General features: G+C 44.0%; 1 protein-coding gene across 2 annotated transcripts in view; it reads right to left on the reverse strand.

Moving 5' to 3' along the window:
* Nucleotides 1–7,831: 7,831 nt before the first annotated feature.
* LOC115458757 (centromere protein J-like) overlaps nt 7,832–25,925 on the reverse strand; it is a 170,513-nt gene continuing 152,419 nt past the window's right edge. For both annotated transcript variants that reach the window (XM_030188570.1, XM_030188569.1), the window contains exons 14-16: nt 12,740–12,824; nt 12,508–12,628; nt 7,832–8,105 (exon numbers count right to left, since the gene is read on the reverse strand). In XM_030188570.1, the coding sequence (XP_030044430.1) occupies nt 7,916–8,105; nt 12,508–12,628; nt 12,740–12,824 (396 nt within the window). In that variant the 3' untranslated portion in view covers nt 7,832–7,915. The remainder of the gene's footprint in view (nt 8,106–12,507; nt 12,629–12,739; nt 12,825–25,925) is intronic.

Raw genomic sequence — 25,925 nt, forward strand, 5'->3', positions numbered from 1 at the left:
ACCTAGCTGTATAGAGAGAGGTGTGATCAGCAGAAGAAAGGAAGTGTTGATGTCCCTGTACAAGTCGTCGGTGAGGCCCCACCTGGAGTATTGTGTTCAGTTTGGGAGGCCGTACCTTGCGAAGGATGTTAAAAAAAATGGAAGCAGTGCAAAGAAAAGCTACGAGGATGGTATGGGATTTGCGTTCCAAGACGTATGAGCAAAGACTTGCTGACCTGAACATGTATACCCTGGAGGAAAGGAGGAACAGGGGTGATATGATACAGACGTTCAAATACTTGAAAGGTATTAATCCGCAAAAAAATCTTTTCCAGAGATGGGAAGGCGGTAGAACGAGAGGACATGAAATGAGATTGAAGGGGGGCAGACTCAAGAAAAATGTCAGGAAGTATTTTTTCACGGAGAGGGTGGTGGATGCTTGGAATGCCCTCCCGCGGGAGGTGGTGGAGATGAAAACGGTAACGGAATTCAAACATGTGTGGATATGCATAAAGGAATCCTGTGCAGTAGGAATGGATCCTCAGAAGCTTAGCCGAAATTGGGTGGCGGAGCAGGTGGGGGAAGAGAGGTTGGTGGTTGGGAGGCGAGGATAGTGGAGGGCAGACTTATACGGTCTGTGCCAGAGCCGGTGATGGGAGGCGGGACTGGTGGTTGGGAGGCGGGAAATACTGCTGGGCAGACTTGTACGGTCTGTGCCCTGAAAAAGGCAGGTACAAATCAAGCTAAGGTATACACATGAGTTTATCTTGTTGGGCAGACTGGATGGACCATGCAGGTCTTTTTCTACCGTCATCTACTATGTTACTATGAATCAGGATTATTTAGGGAGAGCCTGTGCTTGTCCTGTCTCTCCTCACCCCCAGCCCAGATATCTGTGACAGCTCTGGATACAATTCTCTTTCTCATCTCCCAACACATCATACCTACCCTTTAATATAATTTTTGTGTATCCCTCCCTCATTAAACTCCCGGCACCCTTCCCTCCCCCCCCCCCCCCCCCCCCCCGAACAGCCAGTTTGTCATCCCCCAAGCCACTTGTCATGTAGTTCAACTACTTTCACCTAGTATTCAGAATGTGTTGAGTCTTTAAACCATTCAATATATATCTCTGTGCTGTTGAAGGTAAATGTTTGACATTGGGATCCCAAATTTACATCTTTTTCCTCTTTGGTCTATTTAGTTCCCTGCAATTCCCATATTGATGCAGTTTATTTTTTTTCAGTGCCAAAAAGATGGAGTTTTGTCCAATATTTATTACATTTGTACCCCGCGCTTTCCCACACAATGCAAGCTCAATGCAGCTTACATAGTAATTTGCAATACAAAGTTATAGAATAGAAATTTCAAAAACAGTAGTGAAACAATGTAAAGTTGGGCTTGGTAGTGTATGATAAATTGAGCTTGATAATATATGACTAGGAAGAGAGGTTAGACAAGATAGGATAGTATGATTTAGGAGAAAAGGAGTAAGGAGGGATAAAAGTAAGGAGAGATGGAGAAGAGAAGGATGGGAGGTCGGTATCTAAGTCAGAACAGAATTTGGAGTGGAGGTTGGTATGATTATGTTGGGGCATTAGGGTAGGCTTGCTTAAAGAGATGAGCTTTTAGCATTTTTCTAGAGGGTAAGTAGTCATTTATTAATCAGATTGGTCTGGGTAGAGTGTTCCAAAGCTGGCTACCCAAAAAGGAGAAACTGGATGCGTAGTAGGTCTTGTATTTAATTCCTCTACAATTGGGAAGATGTAGGTTAAGATAAGTTCGTGAAGAAATAGATCTGTTTCTGGCAGGGAGGTCGATCAAATCAGTCATGTAACCAGGGGATTCATTGTGGATGATTTTGTGGGTCATTGTGTTGATCTTGAAATGTATTCTTTGATGGGGAGCCAGTGAAGCTTTGCTCAAAGAGGTGAAGTATTTTCGAATTTTGATTTGCCAAAAATAAGTCTGGCTGCTGTGTTTTGGGCAGTTTGGAGTCTTTTCAGTATTTGGGTTTTGTACTCTTTTTGCCACTGAGCAATGTGTTCTAAACCGGTAGCATTAGACTTATCTATGCTGGGGTCAAATCCCCCACCAACTACACATGGGTGTTTTGACTCCTTGTCTAGATGCCACAGAATCACTTGAAAAAAAAATATATTTTATCAGAATTATTGGGATTAATGTTACAAAAGTTCACTGATTTCCTAAGTGAATAATCACATAATAGCCTCCCAGGTCTGCTGCCATAGCTTTAATCTCCATCATGTCCACCCATTTGTGAAACAATACCACCAGCTCTGCTTTCTTAGTACCTGAAGGTACTCACACAACATCCCCATCTTTTTGTTTTAGCATGCTAAGATAGGTATCAGAGCATGGCTACTGTTGCTCTGTACCTGTTTAAAGCTTGTAAGATCTTCCATAATTGGTGATGAAATCCCAACATTCCAAGAAATACATCTCAGTAAAGGCCTCATCTGAACCAACTGGTCATGGCCAAATGATACAAGGTTCTGTCTTCTCCAGGAGGTATCCCAACCTTCAAACCCTTGCTTTGCTTCACTAGGCATGGAACCCGGCACTTCCAATTGGTGTACTTGTTATTTCACCTCCCCTATTCCATCTCCAGTCTCTAAGATGAAAGCTGAACCTCCCCATCCCATCCTCTTCCCTTCATTATGTTTGATGTCCTAGGCCTGAACCCCCACCCTTTTGGACCTATCCTAACACTTTTTCTTCTATTTTAATTCCATGCAATGATTATAACCACTTCTGGCTTGGTATGGACTGCAGAACTCACAGCTGAGGTGACAACAATCTGTTCACATTTACCCATTCCACTCCATTCATGATTTTATAGACTTCTATCAAATCCCCCCCCCCCATATATATATATATATATATATATACACACTGCCATTTCTTCTCTAAGCTGACGAGCCCTAACATTAGCCTTTTCTCATATGAGAGGAGTTCCATCCTCTTACTCATTTTGGTTGCCTTTCTCAGTACCTTGTCCAGTTTTTTAAATGCAGCAACCAGGATTGCACACAATACTTAGTGCGGTCTCAGATGTATTATGATATGCTTTGTTTTATTTTCTATTCCTTTTCCAATAATTCCCTATTATTGTTTGCTTTTTTTTTTATCACTGCCACACATACTTGAGCATAAGATTTTAACATAAATGTCCACAATATCTGCTGACATGTACTGTGTTACAATAACACCTAGCTCCTTTTCCTTGGTGACTCCTAATATAGAACCTAGTATTGTGTAGTTGTAATTTGGGTTATTCTTCTCAATGTACATCACTTTGCACTTGTCTACATGGAATTTTGGATCACATGGCAAAAACAAGTTACATGAGATATAAGTGCTTTTATTAATCCTTCTTCCATTAATTGGAGAACCTACGCGGAAATGCAATCATATCATTTGAGGGATTCTGAATTTTTCAGGTGGCTACAGCTTAGATCAGTGATTTGTAAATGTAACCTATAGAGACCTAAAGGAAGTACTAAATTTAATTACATACTGCACAAAATTTAATAACGGTCATATTGCATCTCATTTTTATAATCTCAAAAATTTAAATCCTCAAATAAATAAATACAATCAAAAAGGATATGTTTAAATGTACCTATGTGCATAAATACTGGGTCTGAGTTTAGGCTACCATCTGTACTATTCTCAATATGCAAGGACCTATGTTAGAAATACCTTTTACTGAAATCACTTTGGTTTCAATCCTAACTCAAAGAGAACATTTGTCCTTTACAAGATTCTTTGCTTTCTCTTAAAATTGTTTTAGGCTTCTGGAAAAACTTAGATAAGGTGGACTTCTCTAATTAGTGGAATTTGGTGTGTATTACATATAGATTTAGATGTACTTAGCAAAAAAAAAAAAGCGAGTTTCAAGTAAGTCTTTACTACAGTGGTCTACCTTAAAGAAAGAAGTACATCTAAAAAAAAGTACATCTTAAAGAAGTGGAGGAGTAGCCTAGTGGTTAGTGCAGTGGACTTTGATCCTGGGGAACTGAGTTCAATTCCCACTGCAGCTCCTTGTGACCCTGGGCAAGTCACTTAACCCTCCATTGCCCCTGGTACAAAATAAGTACCTGAATATATGTATACCGCTTTGAATGAAGTTGCAAAATACCACACAAAGGCAGTATATCAAGTCCCATTTCCCTTTCCCTAACAGCAATACAAATTATCTACTGGAAATAACTTTGACATAGGATTTCTTTTTGTTTTTCTCCCCTTTAACAGATACCTAATGTGGATCCCATGCTTTGTTAATCTTGTTCCTGTTCTTTATATGCTCTCAGTTTGTTACTTGCTTTTATATTGCATTTTCCCTAAAGTTCAGTAAAAATACCAAAACCTCCCCCCCCCCCCCCTAAAAAAAAGGAAAATAAATACTTTGTTTGGGGACTAATAGCAATACCTTGGATGTCCAGTTTACTCAATCTCTCGCAACAAGGGATCCAAAATAACAATGGTGAGAGGGGGCAACCTTGGTGCATGCCCCAGTGGCTATCAAAACAGAGATAATTCCATTAGTCCATACTCTAGCTTTTGGGGCTCTATATAATATTTTTATAGCTCCTATAAAGAATTCTCCCAAGCCACAGAATCTCAAAGCTGCAAACATGAAGCTCCAACAGACTATCAAATGCTTTTTTAGCATCAAAACTAATTAGAAGTGAGGGAACTCTCTCCCTTTGGATGTCCAGAGAGGCCAAAATTCTTACTTGTCTATCCCTCACAAATCCCACCTGTGGATATACTATCAGGTGAGGTAAAACTTGAGCTAAGAGGTTTGCCAAAATCTTCGCTTCATAGTTTAACAAAGATATAATTAACCAGTTACTTTGACAGCGTTGGGATAATAACTGGTTATGTTTCTAAGGTCACAAAGAGGGGAATAAAATGGGCGGAGCCAACTAATTCGAAAAAGATGGCCGGCCATCTTTTTTTTTTTCCGATAATATGGTTGGGGCCAGCCAAATCTCTACATAAATGTTGAAATCACCGGGTTTCAGATAGCCGGCATTGGTTTTCGCCGATAATGGAAACCGAGGGCGGCCATCTCAAAACCGGCCAAATCCAAGGCATTTGGTCGTGGGAGCAGCCAGCATTTGTAGTGCACTGGTCCCACTAACAATATAAAAAGCCCTTCCCTTACCGATATGGAAAGGAAAATGGGCATGCATGCAAATGAGCTGCTCGCTATTAGCTCATTTGCACACAATTTCCTTCCTAAGGAGGGGAAGCTACGGCAGTTGAGGACGTCCTTCCCTGCAATTGGAGTTGAGGACGTCCAAAATGTTTCTGCGAGAAGGACAGCCATGCCTTTCCTATGCCTCTGACACCCTTTTTATTTATTTGGATTTTGGATCACAAGTAGCAGCAGTGGAATTTGAACTGGCCACCTCTAGATTGCAAGACCAGTGCTCTAACCACTAGGCCACTCTGCCATTCCTCCACGCTACTCTACTCCCTTGAAAATTGGCCATCCCTGTGGACGTCCAAAATGTTTGAAAGAAGGACGTCCATGCCTTCATTATGCCTCCGCTGACACATACATACCTCCCCCCCTCCAGGGACCTGCATACTGCTCCCTCCCCCCACAGGTATGGCCAAATTTCAAGGGAGTGGCAGAGTGGCCTACTGGTTAGAGCACTGGTCTTGCAATCTAGAGGTGGCCGGTTCAAATTCCACTGCTGCTATTTGTGATCCAAAATCCAAATAAATAAATAAAAAGGGTGTCAGAGGGCATAGCAAAGGCATGGCTGTCCTCCTCACAGAAACATTTTGGACATCCTCAACTGCCATCGCAGGGACGGAGGCATAGCAAACGATATATTCTAAAAAAATAAAATAAAAAAAAAGGACAAACGTTTTTTAAGTTGTTTTTTTCGGGTTGGGAGGTGGTTAGTGGTCATCTGGTCAGTTTGGGTACCTGTTTGATGCTTGGTCGTGAAAAAAATGGACTAAGTTGGCCAAATGCTCGTCAGGGCCGCCCTTCTTTTTTCCATTATCGGCCGAGGGTGGCTATCTCTTAACCACGCCCCGTCCCGCCTTCACTACCCTGCTGACACGCCCCCTTGAACTTTTGCCATCCCCACGACGGAAAGCAGTTGAAGCCGGCCAAAACTGGCTTTCGATTATGCCGATTTGGCCGGCATTGGGAGAAGGGTGGCCATCTCCCGATTTGTGTCAGAAGATGGCCACCCTTCTCTTTCGAAAATAAGCAGGAAAGTTAACCAGTTAAGTGCTGGCTTTGAACCTGTCAATATTATATACGTTTATTTCTCTAAAAATGGATGTTTATGTTGCACACATTTATTTCTACTGTATTTCAGAACAGGCTCTATTTCGGTAGATTCTATTCTAAAATACTGGTGAAACCTAAGATGCACTCACCTGGACATCTCAAGTCCTGTTATCTAAAATGGGGCTGTATAAGGGTTAAAATTGGAAAGCTCACTGGAATAGAGGTTTCACTTTCTTATATTGTTCCCTTGGACTAGAGTATATGCAGGGTTTCTTTCTCTATCCCCAATAATTTAAGCATAGAAATAAGACACATAGCTTGAAGAAAAAAAATCTATTTAACCATCAAGAAAAATACTGATTATATAGCTCAGTGTTTCCTAAAGTCCATGCAAAAACACAGTCCATCAACCATTTAAGGCTTCAGCTTTGTTTTATGCGAGTGAAAATGTCCTTTCAGATGAGGTACTGGTTGCTGGAATAACTAAAAGATACTTTGCAAGCTGACTTAATTTAGGCCAACCCATTTCCTTGCTCTGCCAAAATGACAAAACATTCTCACAAGCGTCAGGTTTTTTAAGTAGTAGTTCTTTTGGAGGTATTACCGCATTAAAACTCCCCATCCTTGCAGTAAAACCATGATCATTAATACCGTTACCACAGTAATACCATGCAGATTGTCCCTGTCTCCGTGAGAATTAACTGTGGTTACCAAGTGGATATCCACTTCCCTATTACTATGCCACACTCTTCCTTAGACTTTGCTAATAGTTACAAGGTGAGTGCCTTTATACTACCTCTATGATCATAAATCAGTAATTTCTGAATAGAAATGTTAGCAAAACACCCTTTTCAGAGGGTTCCACACTGTAATATGATCTGTGGTGTCACCTGTTTCTACTTGGCCCCTTGGCTACACAGTAAAATATTTCATTGTATTGTAAGATTATCATCAAATCTATGCAGTTTATCTCATTAATTGTATTTATGCTTATATCTGGTCACTTTACTACTGTTATGCAGTTAACAAAATTGTAAGTTATGTTAAATTGTACCTACTGTACACTGCCTTGGGTGAATCTCTTCATAAAGACTGTTTAATAAATCCCAATAAATAAATAAATATGGATCAGATGCTTTCAACAACTGTTGAATTGTCCGAAATCCTACCTACCAAATGTTTGGCAAAACACTTTGTGGAACAAGCCCTTTGGATCCATGTGCATAAATGAACTGACAACAATAGCAAAAGCTGGTTCACACTGATGAAATATGTCTTAAAGGTGTATTGTACATTAATACCCAACAATTCTGAACAATGGACAATTGACTGCAGATCTGTTCCTTATACTTTCCACAATGCATGTGACTATCCCAATAAATCAATTCAAAAATATTTATTTTAGAAACTTAACAGAACATCACAAAATATCTGTAATGCATATACATATATACAGTTATGTACATTTTAGTGGTGTATAGACCTAAAACATATTTCTGCCCTTTTTTAAAATCACAAATATATTTTTCTATACTTTAGTTAATTCAGAAAAAAACAATCAAAAAACTTCAAATTATATATATATATATAACTGCACGTTGAAAAATAAATACATTCATGATTCACACTGCAAATATTTACAGAAATAGGTTATTTGGTATCCATTACAACACTTCCATCCTTATCTTTGATTCTTACTCTCCCTGAGGCATATTTAGTTTCTTGATGTCCATCGTTGTATACCGTCTTGACAGTACCATCTGGGTATTCTCGTCTCTTGAACTGTGAGGTGTGCAGTTCCCTTTGTCCATTATCAAACTCTATGATTTTGCTTCCATCACTGCAAGACAGCAGAATATGTAAAACTTTCAATATTATACACCAATTAAGCCTCAATATTCCAGATTTAATGTTTAAATTCTTCAGATTGTATATCATTTTAACTGCTTTGCTTATCAGACATGTATTTATTTTGTTTTGAATTGAAATCTGCTACAAGAAATGCCAAAGGCAATTAACAACAATAAAACCAATCAATCAAAACAATTTAAAATCCCCTTCTATAATAATGCATCACACTCTCCTAATATCTGGAACCCCCAGCTGTTCCCTTTCTCCCTTCCACAATTTTATCCAAATGCCTGTCTCCGCAACCAGACCTTCACCCCTTTGCAAAACTGGAAATCTTTCTTGTTGAACCATCTTGAGTATTTGATTCCGTTGTTTAGAGTGTTCCAAATAGCCCGAAGCTCCAACAGATTGATCTGGAGATCTTATTGCTAGGGACCAAGCACCCTGTTTGTTAAGCCCATCTACATGAGTTTCCCAACCCAGGTGAGATGCATCCGTCGTCAGCACTTTTGGTGGCTGAGAAATTTGGAATGGAAGTCCGAGTCAAATTGGATCGAATGGTTCACCACAACAGGAAGTGAGCAAGCTCTGGGGGGACACGGATGACATCTCCCAGGTTCCCCATGGCTTGGCACAACTGAGAAGTTAGGGCCCGTTGGGCATTTCTCATATGAAGGCGTGTTATGGGCATCACAAACTGTGGACGCCATATGTCCCAACAACCTCAACATCTGCTGAGTTGTGACCTTCTGAGAGGTTGCAAACCTGAGAAGCCAGTGTGACTACAGAAGATGGAAGGCTCGAACCTTCTGCGTATCGAGCAGGGTTCCAATGAATTCCAATTGCTGAACAGGGTGGAGATGGGACTTGGGTAGTTTAAAATGAGCCCTAGAAGCTAGAGCATCTGAGCACCGTCCTCTGACATACTCTTCAGTAGCCAATCATTGAGATAAGGGTACACATGGACTCAAAACCACGAATTATGCAGTATAATCAGTGCTTTTTTTGTAGTAAAAAAGGTACAAGTACTCATTATGGGTAACCTTAGGAGCAGGGTCACTATCTATGGCTCTGTCCCTACGGTAGCCACATCCCTTTTACCAGCCATGGTGCATATAAACAGGCATCATTGAAAATATTACACCAGTATAGGAGAAGAAAAATAACTTGATTTTTTTTCATTATAATTTCTGTAAACCGTTACAGCTCTAGTATACCCAAAATGACACAAACCAAATCAGCACACACACCAGGAATTAGAACAGTCTTGCCAAATCTGAAACACAATATTAATCAAAATCTCAGAATCGCAAATAGATCCCTATTCAGAGACTACCTTGCAGTTTCACATGCAGAACAGAGATAGCCTCTCTTCAAATTCTTCAAAAATCAACCTGAAATCTAAGAAGCTAGACTCTGTGTACAGCACAATACCAGAAAAACAAAAATAAATTCCTCCTATACAGTTCAAAATAAAATAGCAGATGTAAATTCTCAAATTGGACATATTCCAAACACAAATAAAAATAAAATGATTTTTTTCTCCCTTTGTTGTCTGGTGACTTTGTTTTTCTGATCATGTTGGTCCCAGTCTATGATTCTGCTGCGCTCTCTCTCTCTTTCTGTTCTCTTAACTCCGTTTCAAGGGCTTCCTGTCAATTTATTTATTTCTTTACTTTCCTACTTCTTCATTTCTTGCCCTACATCCTTAAGTAAAAGCTGGGTCCTCCGCAGACTTGATTGGAGGAGGTACACTGTTGATCCAGCATTTGCCTATTTTCTCCATCCATGTGCAGTTTTTCTCCTCTCTTCCCTTTCCCTCATCTCTATCCATGTGCATCTTGTTTTCTCTTCACTCCCATCCATCCATGTCCAGCACTTCTCTTCCCTGCCCTCATCCATGCCCAGCCATTCTCCTCTGCTCTCCTCTCCATCCATGTCCAGCAATTCTCCTCTCTTCCCTGTCCTCCCCTCCATCCATGTCCAGTGATTCTCCTTTCTCCCCTCCCTCCAGCCATCCATATCCAGCAATTCTTCTCTCTCCCCTTCCATGTACACAAATTCTCCTCTCCCACCCTCCTTTCCCATCCATATCCAGCGATTCTCCTCTCCCCCTGTCCTCCCCTCCAATTCTCCTTTCTCCCTTGCCCTCCCCTCCCATCCATGTCCAGTGATTCTCCTTTCTCCCTTGCCCTCCCCTCCATGTCCAGTGATTCACCTTTCTCCCCTGCCCTCCGCTCCCATCCATGTCCAGCAATTCCCTTGCTCTCCACCCATCCATGTCCAGTGATTCACCTTTCTCCCCTGCCCTCCGCTCCCATCCATGTCCAGCAATTCCCTTTTTTCCCCCTGCCCTTCCCTCCCATCCATGCCAGGCATTTCTCTCCCCCTGCCCTTCCTCCTTCTCCCTCTGCCTGCAAGTCCGGGCCAGTAGTAATCAGCCAAACAGAAGGCCCAGAACCAGCGCTGAGGAGCCTTCACGCCCAGCGCCATGTGCTCAGGAAGGCCATTAGTTCCGTCCTCTCTGATACATATGTGTCAGAGGGACAGTACCAACAGGGACTGCCACGAGTCGATAGGCTGGAACTAAGGCTGAGTGTGCTGGTGCCGGACCGCTTGCACTGAGTGACTGCGGACTCTTGAGCAGGCAGTGAGAAGAAACGGGGGCAGGATATTAAAAAAGGTACCGGTACACCTTACCAGCGCATACCGGCACAAAAAAAGCACCGAGTATAATAAATACTGGTGTACAAATTACAGTAAAATATGCTAAAAGTTCAAAAGACCACCAGTGAATGCAAAGTTCTTATGGTAATGTGACCTTGTTTTTTGTTGTTGTTTTTTTTAATTCTATTTTTAAAAAAAGGAGAAAGACCTCAGAGAGCCATAGGATTACCTAGGGTACAACCAACCTACAACTGAACCGGTATCAGATTTCTTTCATTAATTTCAGAAAACTCTTTTCTATTTTTAAATATTTTCAAGTGCTTTTAGTGGGCATCAAAACTCAATCAAAATTTTAAAATATTCAAAAATTCACATGGTGGTTTAAAACGCCAAGGAAAACGGCACTTATACTGAACGGGGCCACCGTTCCACCCATCTTGGCTTCTTCAGGAACTTGGGCTGCTGCTTGTCAACACTTCACGCATTATGATATTTGGTGTTCCGTGTACCCTGCATGACTTCTCGCTGCTGTTTACCCAGTTTCAACCAGAATATATTTTAAAAACCCATCAAGGTCTATTTCAACTTCGGGTAAACTGCTCACCATCTCTGCACCTACTGAAAGGTACAAACCTGAGAAGCCAATCATTTTCCACTCTCAGTCGTGGGAGGAAGGCTCAAACTCTGTGTATCGAGCAGGGCTGAAATGAATTCCAGTTGCTGGACAAGGAGGATAGTGAAATCCTCACTCATGGGACATCCACAATCCTGATTCTCAATCTACTTCCACATACAGTTCAAGTCCCTCCTAACAAAAAGTGTTTTCACTGCTGCTCTTTATCTTTTCTCTTATTTCCCGTCTTCACAGCCTCTATTCATGGGGTAAACTGCTAGCAAGTCTCTTCTTACACATCATGTGACTCCCAACTGATTGTTATTCTTTATGAAGGAAAACATTTTATGTCCTGGTCATATCCATCTGCCTTTGACTACCTCTAATACAGAACTCCAGGGTGTGCTGGAAGAGGGTTGGAGGAGCACCATGCAAATAAGGATTGCGACTGCATCAGAAACCCTGGAGCCTGTTTTCAGCTTAAGTCATTCCACCGACTTGTGAGATCTCGGGGGTTGGGCAACTAAAGTCCGAGGGCCACAACCCAATCGGGTTTCCGAGACTGCCACAATGAACATGAACGAGATCTATTTGCATACAAATACATGCAAATCAATCTCATGCATATTTATTGTGAAAATCTTGAAAAAACATGACTGGGTTGGGTTCCTCAAGGACTGTGGTTGCCCAAGCCTGTGATATTAGATAATGCTGAGATAGAAGCCAGCAAGCTAGCAACAATCTGACCCAGAAAGGCAGTGCCAGAGGGCACTGTGATGCAAAAAGAAACCACATGTAGTTGCAGTTCTGAAGTCATTCCCAGTATCATGGATAGCCAGCCCAAAAAGTGAAACTAAGCTCAGCCTACAGGAGAAGAAAAACTGCCAAGAAACCGCTGGAAGGACTATAAACTGACACACTGCTCTAAGTGGGATAGGGTGTTTCTGGTAGGCTGCTCAGAAAACAAGCAATCATTGCATTCAGATTTGATTATAAGGAGCAAGTAGTACACACATACATACACATTTTCTACAGCATAAGGTTGTGCATTATTTAAAAAAAAAAAAACAGCATTATTAAAAAAAACAACTGAAATTACTGGATCTCTTACAGCTGAACACGAACAATGGTGCCATCTGGAAATATGTTTTCTTCGCTCCCATCAAGAAACAAATTCTTAACAGTCTGATCTGGGAATGTAATTTCTTTTTTTCCTTCAGGGTAATGCTTTTCTATTAAAAAGAAAAATAAAAAAAGCACAAGGTATGTGTCATTCCAACAGTACGTGAGAAGAAATATATTGATATTACAATAGTTTAGAAATCTTTTAAAGTAGTGTTTACCTATCTGTCCATTTGAGAAATGTAAGACTTCAAGCCCATCTGGATAAGTGGTATGGGTTGTATGGGCATCAGCATAGTAGTAAATCTGTTGAAAAAAACAGCGTCATGAAGATTTCTTCTAGAAAAATAGTGTACTTGCCGAATTAGTCCACTTGGACAAGAATAAACAAAAGGTCTAACAAATCCCTCACTTTTACAATGGTGCTCTTTTCAAAGCTGTGAAATAAGAGTAGCCCTGAACTAATGAGGGAGGAGCTGGAAAACATGGTCATCACACCTGGATTACTGAGGAGGGTCAAATTGAAAAGAACCTGCAATGGCCTACAGTTGAAAAATATTTGGAAATTTTAAAAAGGGACCTGGAGAAACAGCCAAACAAGAGCTCTCTGCCAAATTTAGGTAGCAAACAATGGGGAGGTCTGAGATGTGGAAAGGGAGAGCAGAAAGAACAGGACAGCAGTATTGAAAACAAGTCAGACTCTATTCTCTTGAGAAGTAAAAGATGAAGTCATAAGGAAAAAAACAAGATTCAGGAAAATGAGGTGGGATACATCGGAGCTTCATCACAATGGGACAGGTAGCATTCATTCTTAGTAAGCAGAATGAATCAGCTCATGTGGGTGACATCATCGAATGGCACTGAGATGGAATAACTGTCTCAGAGTTCTGAGCTTACTGGAAAAGGGTCCCAAATCCCTAAGGTTCTGCTCCGTTTCACTTTTTCTTATCTACCATCTAAGTGTGAGATTAGTTTTTTCACACCTCTACAATAGATTTTATGCGTTTTCTTTTTCATTACACTTATTTTCTCTCACAAGATCGGGAGAAATGTTGGCTCTCATAGATGCCAATGTGTGACAATAATATGACCAGGGTGGATGCACACGATAAACGTATTTTCTGCCTTGAAGCAGACCACAACATAAGTAGTTGCTACAACTGTGGACGGATGTCACCAAGGGCAAGGAGATTCATTGACATCTTCAGGCTTCACAGTGCTTGGCCAGCTATTCTACGGAGATTATAATACCAGCCATCTTCAGTGGGATCAGCTAATACTCCCTCAGATAGCAGCCTCCTGGGTCCATCTTGAGAAAAGGAAAGTACACAGGTTTATTTAAGCAAGTGCCAAGCTCCCAGTCACCAACGAACTCCAAATCAGCACAGAATACCATTAAGAAACCACCTACATCATAGTCATAGCACAGAACAAAAGCACAATACTTCTAGCACTGAATACCATATACATCAAAAGCTCAATGTACAGTCAAATGAAAATGAACACAGTAAGCTAAGGGGTAAGACTTGGTGCCATGACATCTGCAAAGTAACATGTGCAGAAGAAATGTTCTTCCCCTAAGCATTTGTAGTGTTCAGGAGATTTATCTTTTGCTCTCTGCTTTGCACCCAGCACATAAAACTGATACAGATAAACCACCCAAAAATATCCAGAGGATAACCTCTCCAATTGTAGTGAGTGTAGAAGATGAGTTTTCCTCATTTATCACTCAAAACTGAAGCCTGCTCAAACACCAGCGACACTTTAAATATTATTTTAAAAGTCATGCCTGGTTTTCAGGAGCAGGATCCACCTACATGAATAGAAGCTCCACAATGTTCATCAGCACTAGCTTTAAAACAACCCTCTCATGAAATTTTTGTCTTCTTGTTATCAGCAAATTGTCCTTATTCATTTTAAAAAATATTCTCTTGAAGTGTCCTGCTCCCACTCCAAACATTCCATGGACTACAGTGATATCTTCACTCATCAGGAGTCTCAATCATCCCATCATTCAGTTAAAAAAAAAAACATGCTAAAGATATTCCTTCTAATCCACTGTGGCCCCTTGCAAGAAGTGCTTCACCTGTTGAAGACACCTTATATCCTCAATAGCTAAGGAAGTCCCTCTCCCTAACAAGGTAAAATTATGTATAATCATACCTGATAATTTTCTTTCCATTAATCATAGCTGATCAATCCATAGACTGGTGGGTTGTGTCCATCTACCAGCAGGTGGAGATAGAGAGCAAACTTTTGCCTCCCTATATGTAGTCATGTGCTGCCGGAAACTCCTCAGTATGTCGATATCAAAGCTCCATCCGCAGGACTCAGCACTTAGAGAATTACACCCACGAAGGGACACTCTGCCCAGCTCACCACCGCCGAAACGGGGGAGGGGAATGAACCCAGCTCATCCCCACACAAGTGGGGGAGGGGAATCCGTCCAGCTCATCCCCGCGGAGCGGGGGAGGGACACCACACCCGCCGATGCGGGGGGATCTGGCTTATCCTGCAACCGCAACCGCGAGAGGAGCTGACTGACCCGAACACCGCCGAAGCGGGAGGGGTACAAAACTGCCCTACAGCCGCACGAAGCGGGAGGGAGTGCCGGCAGAATTATAAGTCTCAATCCAGCCCCGTAAAACGGAGGGGAGAGGAATGCAGCAGCTCACTGTAACACAAACTCGTCTTAACTCTTGAAGAATCCAAGTGAAAAAACTTGAACACGAAGTCTTTCTGAAGTAACTGAAGACTAAACTTGAACCTGAAATGCAACCAGAATAAAACAATACAGATATCTGGGAGGGGCTATGGATTGATCAGCTATGATTAATGGAAAGAAAATTATCAGGTATGATTATACATAATTTTACCTTCCATATCATCAAGCTGATCAATCCATAGACTGGTGGGATGTACCGAAGCAGTACTCACCCAGGGCGGGACATAGAAATCCCTGACCGCAACACTGAAGCTCCAAACCGGGCCTCCGCCCGAGCAGCCACAGTCAAGCGGTAATGCTTGGAGAATGTATGGGCCGAAGCCCAAGTTGCCGCCTTGCATATCTCTTCCAATGAGACGGAACCGGCCTCTGCCATCGAGGCCGCCTGAGCTCTTGTGGAGTGAGCTTTCAGCTGGATAGGCGGCACCTTCCCTGCGGCCACATAAGCCGCTGCAATTGCTTCCTTGACCCATCTTGCCACTGTAGGCTTAGCAGCCTGCAGACCCCTACGAGGACCTGCAAACAGGACAAACAGATGATCCGATTTCCGGAAATCATTGGTCACTTCCAAGTATCTGATGATGACTCGTCTCACATCCAGATATTTAAGAGCAGAGTACTCCTCTGGGTAGTCTTCCCTACGAAAGGAAGGGAGACAGAGCTGCTGATTCACATGGAAGCGAGAAACAATCTTGGGCAGGAAGGAAGGCACTGTGCGAATAGTCACTCCTGCCTCAGTGAACTGCAGAAAAGGCTCTCGACATGAGAGCGCCTGGAGCTCGGAAACTCTTCTGGCTGAAGTTATAGCCACCAAAAAGACTGCTTTCAACGTCAGGTCTTTCAGAGATGCCCTCGACAAGGGTTCAAACGGCGGCTTCTGCAATGCTCTTAGCACCAGGTTGAGATTCCACGCAGGCACCACTGAGTGCAGAGGAGGGCGCAGATGATTAACTCCCTTGAGAAAGCGCACCACATCTGGCTGGGAAGCCAGGGAAGCACCCTTCAGGCGGCCCCTGAAGCAAGCCAGAGCCGCTACCTGGACCTTAAGGGAACTGAGCGACAGGCCTTTATCCAGACCTTCTTGCAGGAACGCCAACACTGAAGAAATTGGAGCAGTGAAGGGAGAAAGTGAGCCTGCTTCACACCACGCTGCAAAGATACGCCAAACCCTGGCGTAAGCAGTAGAAGTAGAGCGTTTCCTCGCTCTCAGCATAGTGGCGATGACCTTGTCTGAGAAGCCCTTCTTCCTCAGACGCTGCCGCTCAATAGCCAGGCCGTAAGACCAAAGGGGGAGGGATCCTCCATCACCACGGGACCCTGATGCAACAGGCCCTGCTCCACTGGCAGCCGCAGAGGATCGTCGACTGAGAGCCTGATCAAGTCCGCATACCAGGGACGTCTGGGCCAATCCGGACCCACCAGGATTATCCTGCCGGGGTGTCTTGCCACCCGGTCGAGGACCCTGCCCACCATGGGCCAGGGTGGGAACACATAGAGAAGCTCTTGTGTCGGCCATTGTTGGAGAAGAGCATCTACTCCCAGGGATCGAGGGTCCCGTCCTCTGCTGAAGAAGCGCGGCACTTGGCAATTGGCCGATGACGCCATCAGATCCAGGCTCGGCTGGCCCCAGCGCTTCGTGATGTCCAAGAACGCCTGAGCAGATAGCTGCCACTCTCCGGGCTCCAAGGTATGGCGACTGAGAAAGTCCGCCTTGACATTCATGACTCCGGCAATGTGGGCCGCTGACAGCTGTTCCAGGTTCGCTTCCGCCCACTGGCATAGACTCATAGCCTCCTTGGCTAGAGGGGCGCTCTTGGTACCTCCCTGGCGGTTGACATAGGCCACAGCCGTGGCATTGTCCGACAGTACCCGTACAGGCTTCAGCACCAGTAACGGGATGAACTCCAAAAGCGCCAACCGAATGGCTCTGAGTTCCAGGAGGTTGATAGACCACTTCGCCTCTGCAGGAGACCAGAGCCCCTGCGCTGTCCTTCCTAAGCAGTGGGCTCCCCAGCCCGACAATGAGGCGTCCGTCGTGACGACAATCCACTCTGGGGTCACCAGAGGCATTCCCGCAGACAACTTGTCTGTCTGCATCCACCAGCTCAGCGCCTTGCGCACTGCTGGATCCAAGGGAAGACGCACTGCATAATCCTCCGACATCGGAGTCCAGCGCTGCAGCAGAGAGTGTTGTAGTGGTCTCATATGAGCCCTGGCCCAGGGCACTACTTCCATCGTGGCCGTCATAGAGCCCAACAGCCGCACATAGTCCCAAGCCCGAAGAGGAGAGGCTACCAGGAACTGGTCCACCTGAGCCTGAAGCTTGACCATCCGATTGTCTGGCAGGAACACTCTGCCCACTTGGGTGTCGAATCGAACTCCCAGATACTCCAGGGACTGAGTCGGGCGCAGCTGGCTCTTCTCCCAGTTGATGATCCATCCCAGGGAGCTCAAAAGAGCAACTACCCGGTCCACAGCTTTGCCGCACTCTGCATAAGAGGGGGCTCGGATCAACCAGTCGTCCAGATAAGGATGGACTTGTACTCCTTCTTTTCGCAGGAAGGCCGCTATGACCACCATTACTTTGGAAAAGGTCCGCGGAGCAGTAGCCAACCCGAACGGGAGGGCTCTGAACTGGAAGTGTCGTCCCAGGACTGCAAAACGCAGAAAGCGTTGATGAGGAGGCCAGATGGGAATATGCAGGTACGCTTCCTTGATGTCCAAGGATGCCAGGTACTCCCCTGCCTTCACTGCCGCTATAACAGAGCGGAGAGTCTCCATGCGAAAGTGCCGCACTTTCAAGGCCCGATTGACCCCTTTGAGGTCGAGGATAGGCCGGACAGAACCTCCTTTCTTTGGTACCACAAAGTAAATGGAGTAACGCCCCATGCCAAGCTGACTTTCTGGCACCGGAACGACCGCACCCAGGCGGATCAGATTGTCCAAAGTCTGTTGCACTGCCACAGCTTTGACCGGAGACTTGCAGGGAGAGAGTACAAACCCGTCTCTTAAGGGTCGGCAGAACTCTAGCTTGTAGCCGTCTCTGATGACTTCCAGCACCCAAGCGTCTGAAGTTATTGTGGTCCACTCGCCCAGAAACGAGGACAGCCGTCCTCCAATCTGCACTGGGGCGTGGACCAATACCCCGTCATTGGGTACGAGACCCTGCGGGAGGACCGGAGGGAGCACCTCCGGGACGGCGGTCTCTGCGAAAGGAATGCTGCTTGGGGGAGAAATTCCTCTTAAAGGAAGAGGGGGCAGAAGAACCCGACCTGCCCGGGCGGTACCGACGGGCTTCCTGAAACCGTCCTCTGGAGGTACCGGGACGAGCACTAGCCCGAGCCCTGACCTCCGGTAACTTCTTGCCCTTAGACGTGCCGAGATCGGTCACGATTTTGTCCAGCTCGACCCCAAAGAGCAGCTTGCCTTTAAAAGGCAATTTAGCCAGGCGGGATTTAGAGGCGTGGTCAGCAGACCAATGTTTCAGCCAAAGCCACCGCCGCGCAGAGACTGTCTGAGCCATGCCTTTAGCTGAGGCTCTCAAGACATCATACAGCAAGTCTGCCAAATAGGCTAAGCCCGATTCCAGGGCTGGCCAATCAGCCCTCAAGGAATGGTCCGAGGGGGAAGCCCGCTGCACCATAGTCAGGCACGCCCTGGCCACGTAGGAGCCGCAAACTGAGGCCTGCAAACTTAAAGCAGCCGCCTCAAAGGACGACCTTAAGGCCGCCTCCAATCTCCTGTCTTGGGCGTCCTTCAAGGCCGTGCCACCTTCCACCGGCAAAGCCGTTTTCTTAGTCACCGCAGTGATTAAAGAATCCACGGTAGGCCACAGATAGGCCTCACGTTCACTCACAGCCAAAGGATAGAGGCGGGACATAGCCCTAGCCACTTTAAGGCTCGCTTCTGGGACATCCCATTGAGCCGAAATTAAGGTGTGCATGGCATCATGCACGTGGAAGGTTCTAGGCGGGCGCTTCGTCCCCAGCATAATGGCAGAGCCAACAGGGGCTGAGGGAGAGACGTCCTCCGGAGAGGATATCTTCAAAGTGTCCATGGCCTGTAACAACAGGTTGGGCAAATCCTCTGGGCGAAAAAAGCCGCGCTGCAGAGGGGTCATCCGCTCCATCCGAGCGGGGATCCGTCTCCTCCAAGGAATCCGCAAAGGACCGTTGGGAGACCTCAGACACGCTGCCCTCATCTACATCGGAGGAGACAAATTCCTCCAAGGCCTGAGAATCAACCCGAGGGCGTTTACCTCTGGGAACCTCAACCTCTTTACCAGACGAGGGAGCGGGGGCAGCGTTGTGCATGAGGAAGGCCTGATGCAACAGCAAAACGAACTCGGGGGAGAAACCCCCCAGACTGTGCACTTCCGCAGCCTGGGCAACAGCCCTAGGCGCGCTCTCAACCGGCGCTCGCAACAGCGGGGGAGAGACATGCTGCGCATCCAAAATGGCATCCGGCGCGAAACTCCGCGAGGGAGCCGCGCGGGAAGAACGGCTCTTAATTTTAGCCGCTTCTGTGCCGTCGCCCAAATTAAGGGCGTTCATGGCATTAATGTCTCCAACCTCAAGGGCGGCCCAAGAAGAAGCCGGCCGAGCCGCGTGGCTGGCCAAGATGGCGGAGGCGAGGAGCGGGGGATGGGCGTTTATGGCGGGAAAAACCGCCACGCCGGAGGAAGGACCGGGACATTCATCGGTCACGAAACTGTCACCCAACAAGGGCGAATCAGGCTTTAAGACCCCCGCATCCCCTCTAGAAGCGCTCAAGCGACCCGGGGAGCGACCCTTTGCGCCCTCGCCCTCCGACGCCATGTGCCACGAGGAGAAGAATCGGGGAACCCCCGCCCGCTATAAAAAGGTAAAAATTACCTGCTGTCCGCTCCGAGTTGTAACGACCTGGTGTCTCAGTGAGTAGCTGCAATAGACGCTTAAATAAACGTCGAAATAAACGCCTTTAAGGCCGTTCAAATTTTTTTTTTTTTTTTTTTTTTTTTTTAACGGAGCCAGCGGGAGGGGGGAGAAAAGGAGGGACCTGGCACCACCAGGTTTGCACTTGCTCAAAAGAGCCCTCAACCCCAGGCACTCAACAAAACCTAAAAATTAGGCTTGGAGGCCTAGCCAGAGCTGCTGCTGTGTGTGACCACCACCTGCTGAGATAGAGAACATACTGAGGAGTTTCCGGCAGCACATGACCACATATAGGGAGGCAAAAGTTTGCTCTCTATCTCCACCTGCTGGTAGATGGACACAACCCACCAGTCTATGGATTGATCAGGTTGATGATATGGAAACAGAATATTAAGCCTAGGTCAGACATTTTTGGCCTTCTCCATTACATAGGGATTCTTAAAGATGTACTAGCTGCCCTTGTTCACAAACTACTCATGGAACAACAGTTGTATGTGGCATACACCAGTATCTATCCTTCTGATCTGGAATTAAATACAAGATTCCACTTATTCCTTTTTTTTTTTTTTTTCCAATAAAGTCTAATTACCCTGTTGCAGGAATGGATGCATGAATTACCCCTATTGTTAGCAGAACCTGTGGTACTTCAGGAGTCAAGCAGCACACACCAGAATGAGGTAGAAATCTTCTTTATTTGCCAGCAAACAAAGCAGGACATCAGTTCTAGCTCTCTTCTCTCTCTCTCAGCTCTCTGGATCTTGTGGCTTCTGTCTCAGCTGCTTCTCTTCTGCTGCTGTCTGTCTTCCTGCAGCTCTCCTTCTCCTGTCTGTTCCTTCTGCTCTCTTTCTTCTCTTCTGAGCTCCTTCTCCTGTCTTTCTGACGTAAGCTGCTTCTGCTCCCACTTAAATACAGTCCTAAGCCCCCTCCTAGCCCCCCTTACTTTCCAGATGGTAAAGAATAGATTGGTTACCTTGCCTCAGCCAATCATTACTTTAAAAATATCAGTTACATAGGTTCCAGACATCCTAAACTGACCTGTGACCTGGGGCCTCTCAAACCAGACAATTTGGCACCAGTCTCTTACATTTTATTATGATTAACTTAGGTTCATTGAGGGGCGAAGGGGCCAATCTGACATTTATTATTCTCATATTCCTAGTCTGGTTCATACTAACTACTAACTGAACTCTGGCATTCATTAAGGGGTCAAGGCCAGTCTTACTTAATGGCATACGGCTATAGCTTAAACTGGGTTCATTTAGAAGCTAATGGATATTCTTACATTTTCCTATAATTAATCAAGACTTTTCCTGACCTTTTTCACCCACCAGCTCCATACATTAAACCAGCCAGAACTATGGCTAAGTCAAACCATATGTTGATCTCTTCAACTACAGTTTTGCTTAGAAAGTCAGACAAAGAGTAATACAGAATTTAAAAAGGTTTCCTACATATTAACTACACAGAATACACATATTCTAAAATAAGCATCCTTATAATACATATTCTAAAATACACAGAAATCAGAATTCAAGAATATCTAGAATCTACATATCAAGAACTTCTAAATAGTATTTCAGCCTAATCCTTTCAAATTGCCTGCAATATGCCTGGCTTATAATAGTATACAGATGTGCCAGCATTTAGCAATCCATCACTCACAAGGGTGAAAGAAATTTCTGTCTCTGACCTTTCTAACCTTTAGCTCGGCAAGCTAAACTTTCAAAATAATCTGAACCATCTGGCATTCCTTCACTTGCAGAGTGAAAGTTAGAATTAACAAATATGATTTCTTAGAATTATTCTTTGCCCACTGCCTCACCCCACCATCCTATAATGGTGGAATCAGGTATGAAAAAGCTGAAAAAAAATAGGGATCATATCCCTAGCAAGGATCCAAATTTGTTGGATCAATGGGGAGAAACATTTTCCACAGATCCATGCTATCAGCTGTGCATAGTACAGTACATTGATTTATCAGTATTTTTTTAAAATTTATATTCCACTAATCAAAGTTACAAGTGAATTAAAAATTCATCGTTATCTAATGTCCCATTAAACAGAAGGGGCCTGGTTGAGTAGAAGGCGACAAAGGGTAGTGGTAAATGGAGCTCAGTCTGAGGAAAGAGATGTTACAAGTGGTGTGCCCTAAAGATTGGTTCTTTGGATGGTTCTTTTAACATTTTTTAAGTAATATTGCGGAAGGGCTGTCTGGTAAGGTTTGCTTCTTTGCAGATGATTCCAAAATCTGCAATAGAGTAGACATCCCTTGATTGTGTGGACAACACAAGGAGGGACCTAGAAAAGCTTGAAGAATGGTCCAGAATTTGGCAACTAATATTTTGCAGGGTTATTTATTTGGGCTACAAAAAACCCAAGGGACAAGTACAGTTTAGGGAGTGAAGTACTGTGCATGAAAGAGGAGTGGGACTTGGGGATGATCATATATGATGATATTAAGGTAGCCAAACAGAAAAGACAAAAGCCAGAAGGATGCTTGGGTGCATAGGGAGAGGACTGGCCAGCAAAAAAATGGAGGTGATAATACATCTGAATAAGTCTCCAGTAAGGCCTCATTTACGTACTATGTACAATTCTGGAGATGACATCTTCAAAAAGATAGAACAGAGTCAGTCCAGAGGGTTGCTACTAAAATGGTCAATGGTAATCATAAAGTGTAAGGGGACAGACAGAGATTTCAGTATGTATACTTTAGAAGAAAGGTGGGACACAGGAGATATAACAGACATTTAACGAAGCTCCATGGCATAAATGCTCGGGAAGAGAGTCTCTTTCAATTGAAAAAGTTCTGGAACGAGGTGGCATAGGATGAAGGTGAAAGGGGACAGCCTCAGGATTAACCTAAGGAAATACTTATTCACAGAAAGGGTAGTGAATATGTAGAATGTCTTTCCCGTGAAGGCTGTAGAGACGATGACTGTATCTCAATTTAAGAAAACTTGGGACAAGATCTCTAAGCGAGAGGGATAGTAAATAGAAATTGAAGTCAGATAAAACTATATGGCCTAGCCAGTCTGCCCATCTATACTATGTGTGATTTGATTTTCTTGCAAAAGCAAAATTCACATCAGATTCATTTGCCAGACTCATAGTCCTCCTTACATATCTTTGTTGTGCACTGCTGTTTTGATAATTTATCTAGAAGAGACGTGAATTTGGTCAAGCAATACCCAAGAACTTATTTGTATAAAGGATCCAACACTTTCAACTATTCTTCATGCTGGTGGCTCAAACCAGGTTTTATTCCAAAGTGCCTGTGAACTATCACTTCTCACATCAGTACACCTGAGCATGTGACTTTTCAGTAACCCTCAGTTTGGGAGTCCTTACTTGTGTGGTCAATTCATCTTACTTATCTATAGAGAAAACTGCTTATCTGACGTTTTCAGTAGATAGTAGGATAAATTCATCACATAATCCTACCTACTTCCCCAAATGTTGGAGATGTGAACCAAGGGGGCTGTACTGTGTGTGGGGCAAGTCTGCACATATGCAGAACCATTTTTTTAAAATAAGTTATGAACTTGGAAAGAGCTGTTCTATCTTTGGAAACCAACAGATGTCATCACTGGCTTGGGTGGCTGATTTATCTTGCTATCTATGGAGAACCTCCATTACAAGTACACAACTCTGCTCTTTGCTGGGCAGAAAAAATGGCTACATTCTTAACTAACTTAATCAAGCACCACTGGCTTTACCTAGGCCCTCAATGGCACTGATCATTTTATTTTGACCCAATGAAAAGAATATAGCTCTCAAAAGCAAATCAACAGTTTATCAAGTTAGTTTAATGGTTCTCAAAACCTGTCCTGAGGAAGCAACAGCTATTAAGTTTTCAATTTTCCCAATGAAGATACATAAGAAATCTGTATGCAACGGATGCAGTGCATACAAATTTCTCTCATGCATGTTCACGTAACTGAAAACCTGACTGACTTTCCCCATAACAGACTTTAGGAACCACTGAATTAATCCAACCAAATGGGTCACCTACAACTTGTTTGTCAACCTTTCTTTCTAGAAAGAGATAAAAAGTCTTTTCTAAATTATAAATCATTAAAATATGATTTTTAAGCTTATTGGGCAACTTCTAGTGGCATCGCAGGATGAGCAGGAGGTGCTCTCGCTAGCTCCCGGCTCCAACCCTTCCCTACCGCCCCAAGTCTATACACCCCTAGATTTTCAGCATTCAAACTTACAGGAGAGTGAGCTAAATTGGTAGGAGAGCTGCCTTTGGAGTTTTTCTGTCTCCTGTGGCATCAAAGCTGCCGAAAAGAGTCAGTAAAAAACCTTGTAGAGCCGAATCAAAGATGGTGGATGCTACCTGCTCACCTGCTTCCACTGTGGGTTTGGCTTGGAAGGCAGGATTACCTGGGAAATCACTGCAGTGATGGAAAAATCTTTTGACAAAAAAAATTCCAAATAGATCTGCAAAAAGCTGGAATCCTTGGATCACCAGATGGAGGGGCTGAGCAATGTGCGTCTTGCTAACTTAGAGGATTCTGCAAAAGAGGAGGAGGAAGAACGTGCAGGTCTCGCCAGGCACATATCAGCCTTAAAAGAAAAACTAGACAACACTGGGAATTAGACCTGAAGGAGCAACCTCAGGCTTGTGGGTCTCCCAGAGTCTACTGTTGACCCAGAGCCCCAAGGTTGCTTGGAAACGTGACCGACTCAAAGCCTGAAGCAACCTATGAACGAGGGGCCACTTTGTATAGAAAGGGGCCACTGTTTGGGTTCCTGTAGGGACTTCAAGACCCCAGGTGGTGATCCTTAAACTTCTTAACTTTGCTCACAAAACAGCAATCATGCAGGCACTCCGGAACGGAGAGAAATTAGAATATGAGGCTAAGCACATTTTGTGCTTCCAGGATTATTCTGCAAGTGCGGCGATGATGCACAAAGTGCTTCTATTTGCTCTCAGCTATTTAAATGAAAGAAAAAATTTGCATTCTTATATCCTGCAAAGTTGAGAGTTATGGATCAAGGACAGCAGTGAATATTTACATCATTGAAAGAGGCCAAGGACTATCTGGCCAGGTTGGGTACTGAACCTTCGTCCCCATCAGTAGCGACCTTAATGTCGCTTTAGCAACTTGCTATATGCTCTTTGACGTGAAAATCTGTTTGCTCCTTTTGGGAAAAAAATCTTGAGTTATATTTATTTAGGGCTCCTTTTACAAAGCTGTGCTAGCAATTCTGGCATGGCATGGCAAATGCGAAGAAGCACAAAGGAAATGAATGGGTTTTGTCACATTTGCCGTGCTGGAATCACCAACGTGACTTTGTAAAGGGAGCCCTTATTTATATTCCGCACAATCTAAATAATTCCCGGTGGATTACACTATCAACATATACAATGCTTCCACAATACAAAGAAAAAAACGTAGCAAAACAAAATAATTAAAAAAATCAATACAATAAAATCAATACAGAACCTCCTCTGCTGTTCCTAACTCAACAGAAATGATACTAAAAATCCTGCAGTGAACTAATTCATACACAGAGACTGGCCCAAAATTCGACAATAAAACAAACCCTGCAGGTAACCATAGACACCCCACCATATGTCTGGATAAAAAGAAAAGTTTTGAATTCCTTCTTAAGAAGGACAAAATGTTGAATTTCTCTCAAACTGGATGGAAGAGAATTCCATAACTTATCATGCAACACTGAAAGATGGAACTATCAACAAGTTCTTATTTGCAGATCTCAAATTATGAGTAGGTTGATATAGATGTAATCCTG

Source organism: Microcaecilia unicolor, unplaced genomic scaffold (genome assembly GCF_901765095.1).
Source record: "Microcaecilia unicolor unplaced genomic scaffold, aMicUni1.1, whole genome shotgun sequence".
Lineage (NCBI taxonomy): Eukaryota > Metazoa > Chordata > Amphibia > Gymnophiona > Siphonopidae > Microcaecilia > Microcaecilia unicolor.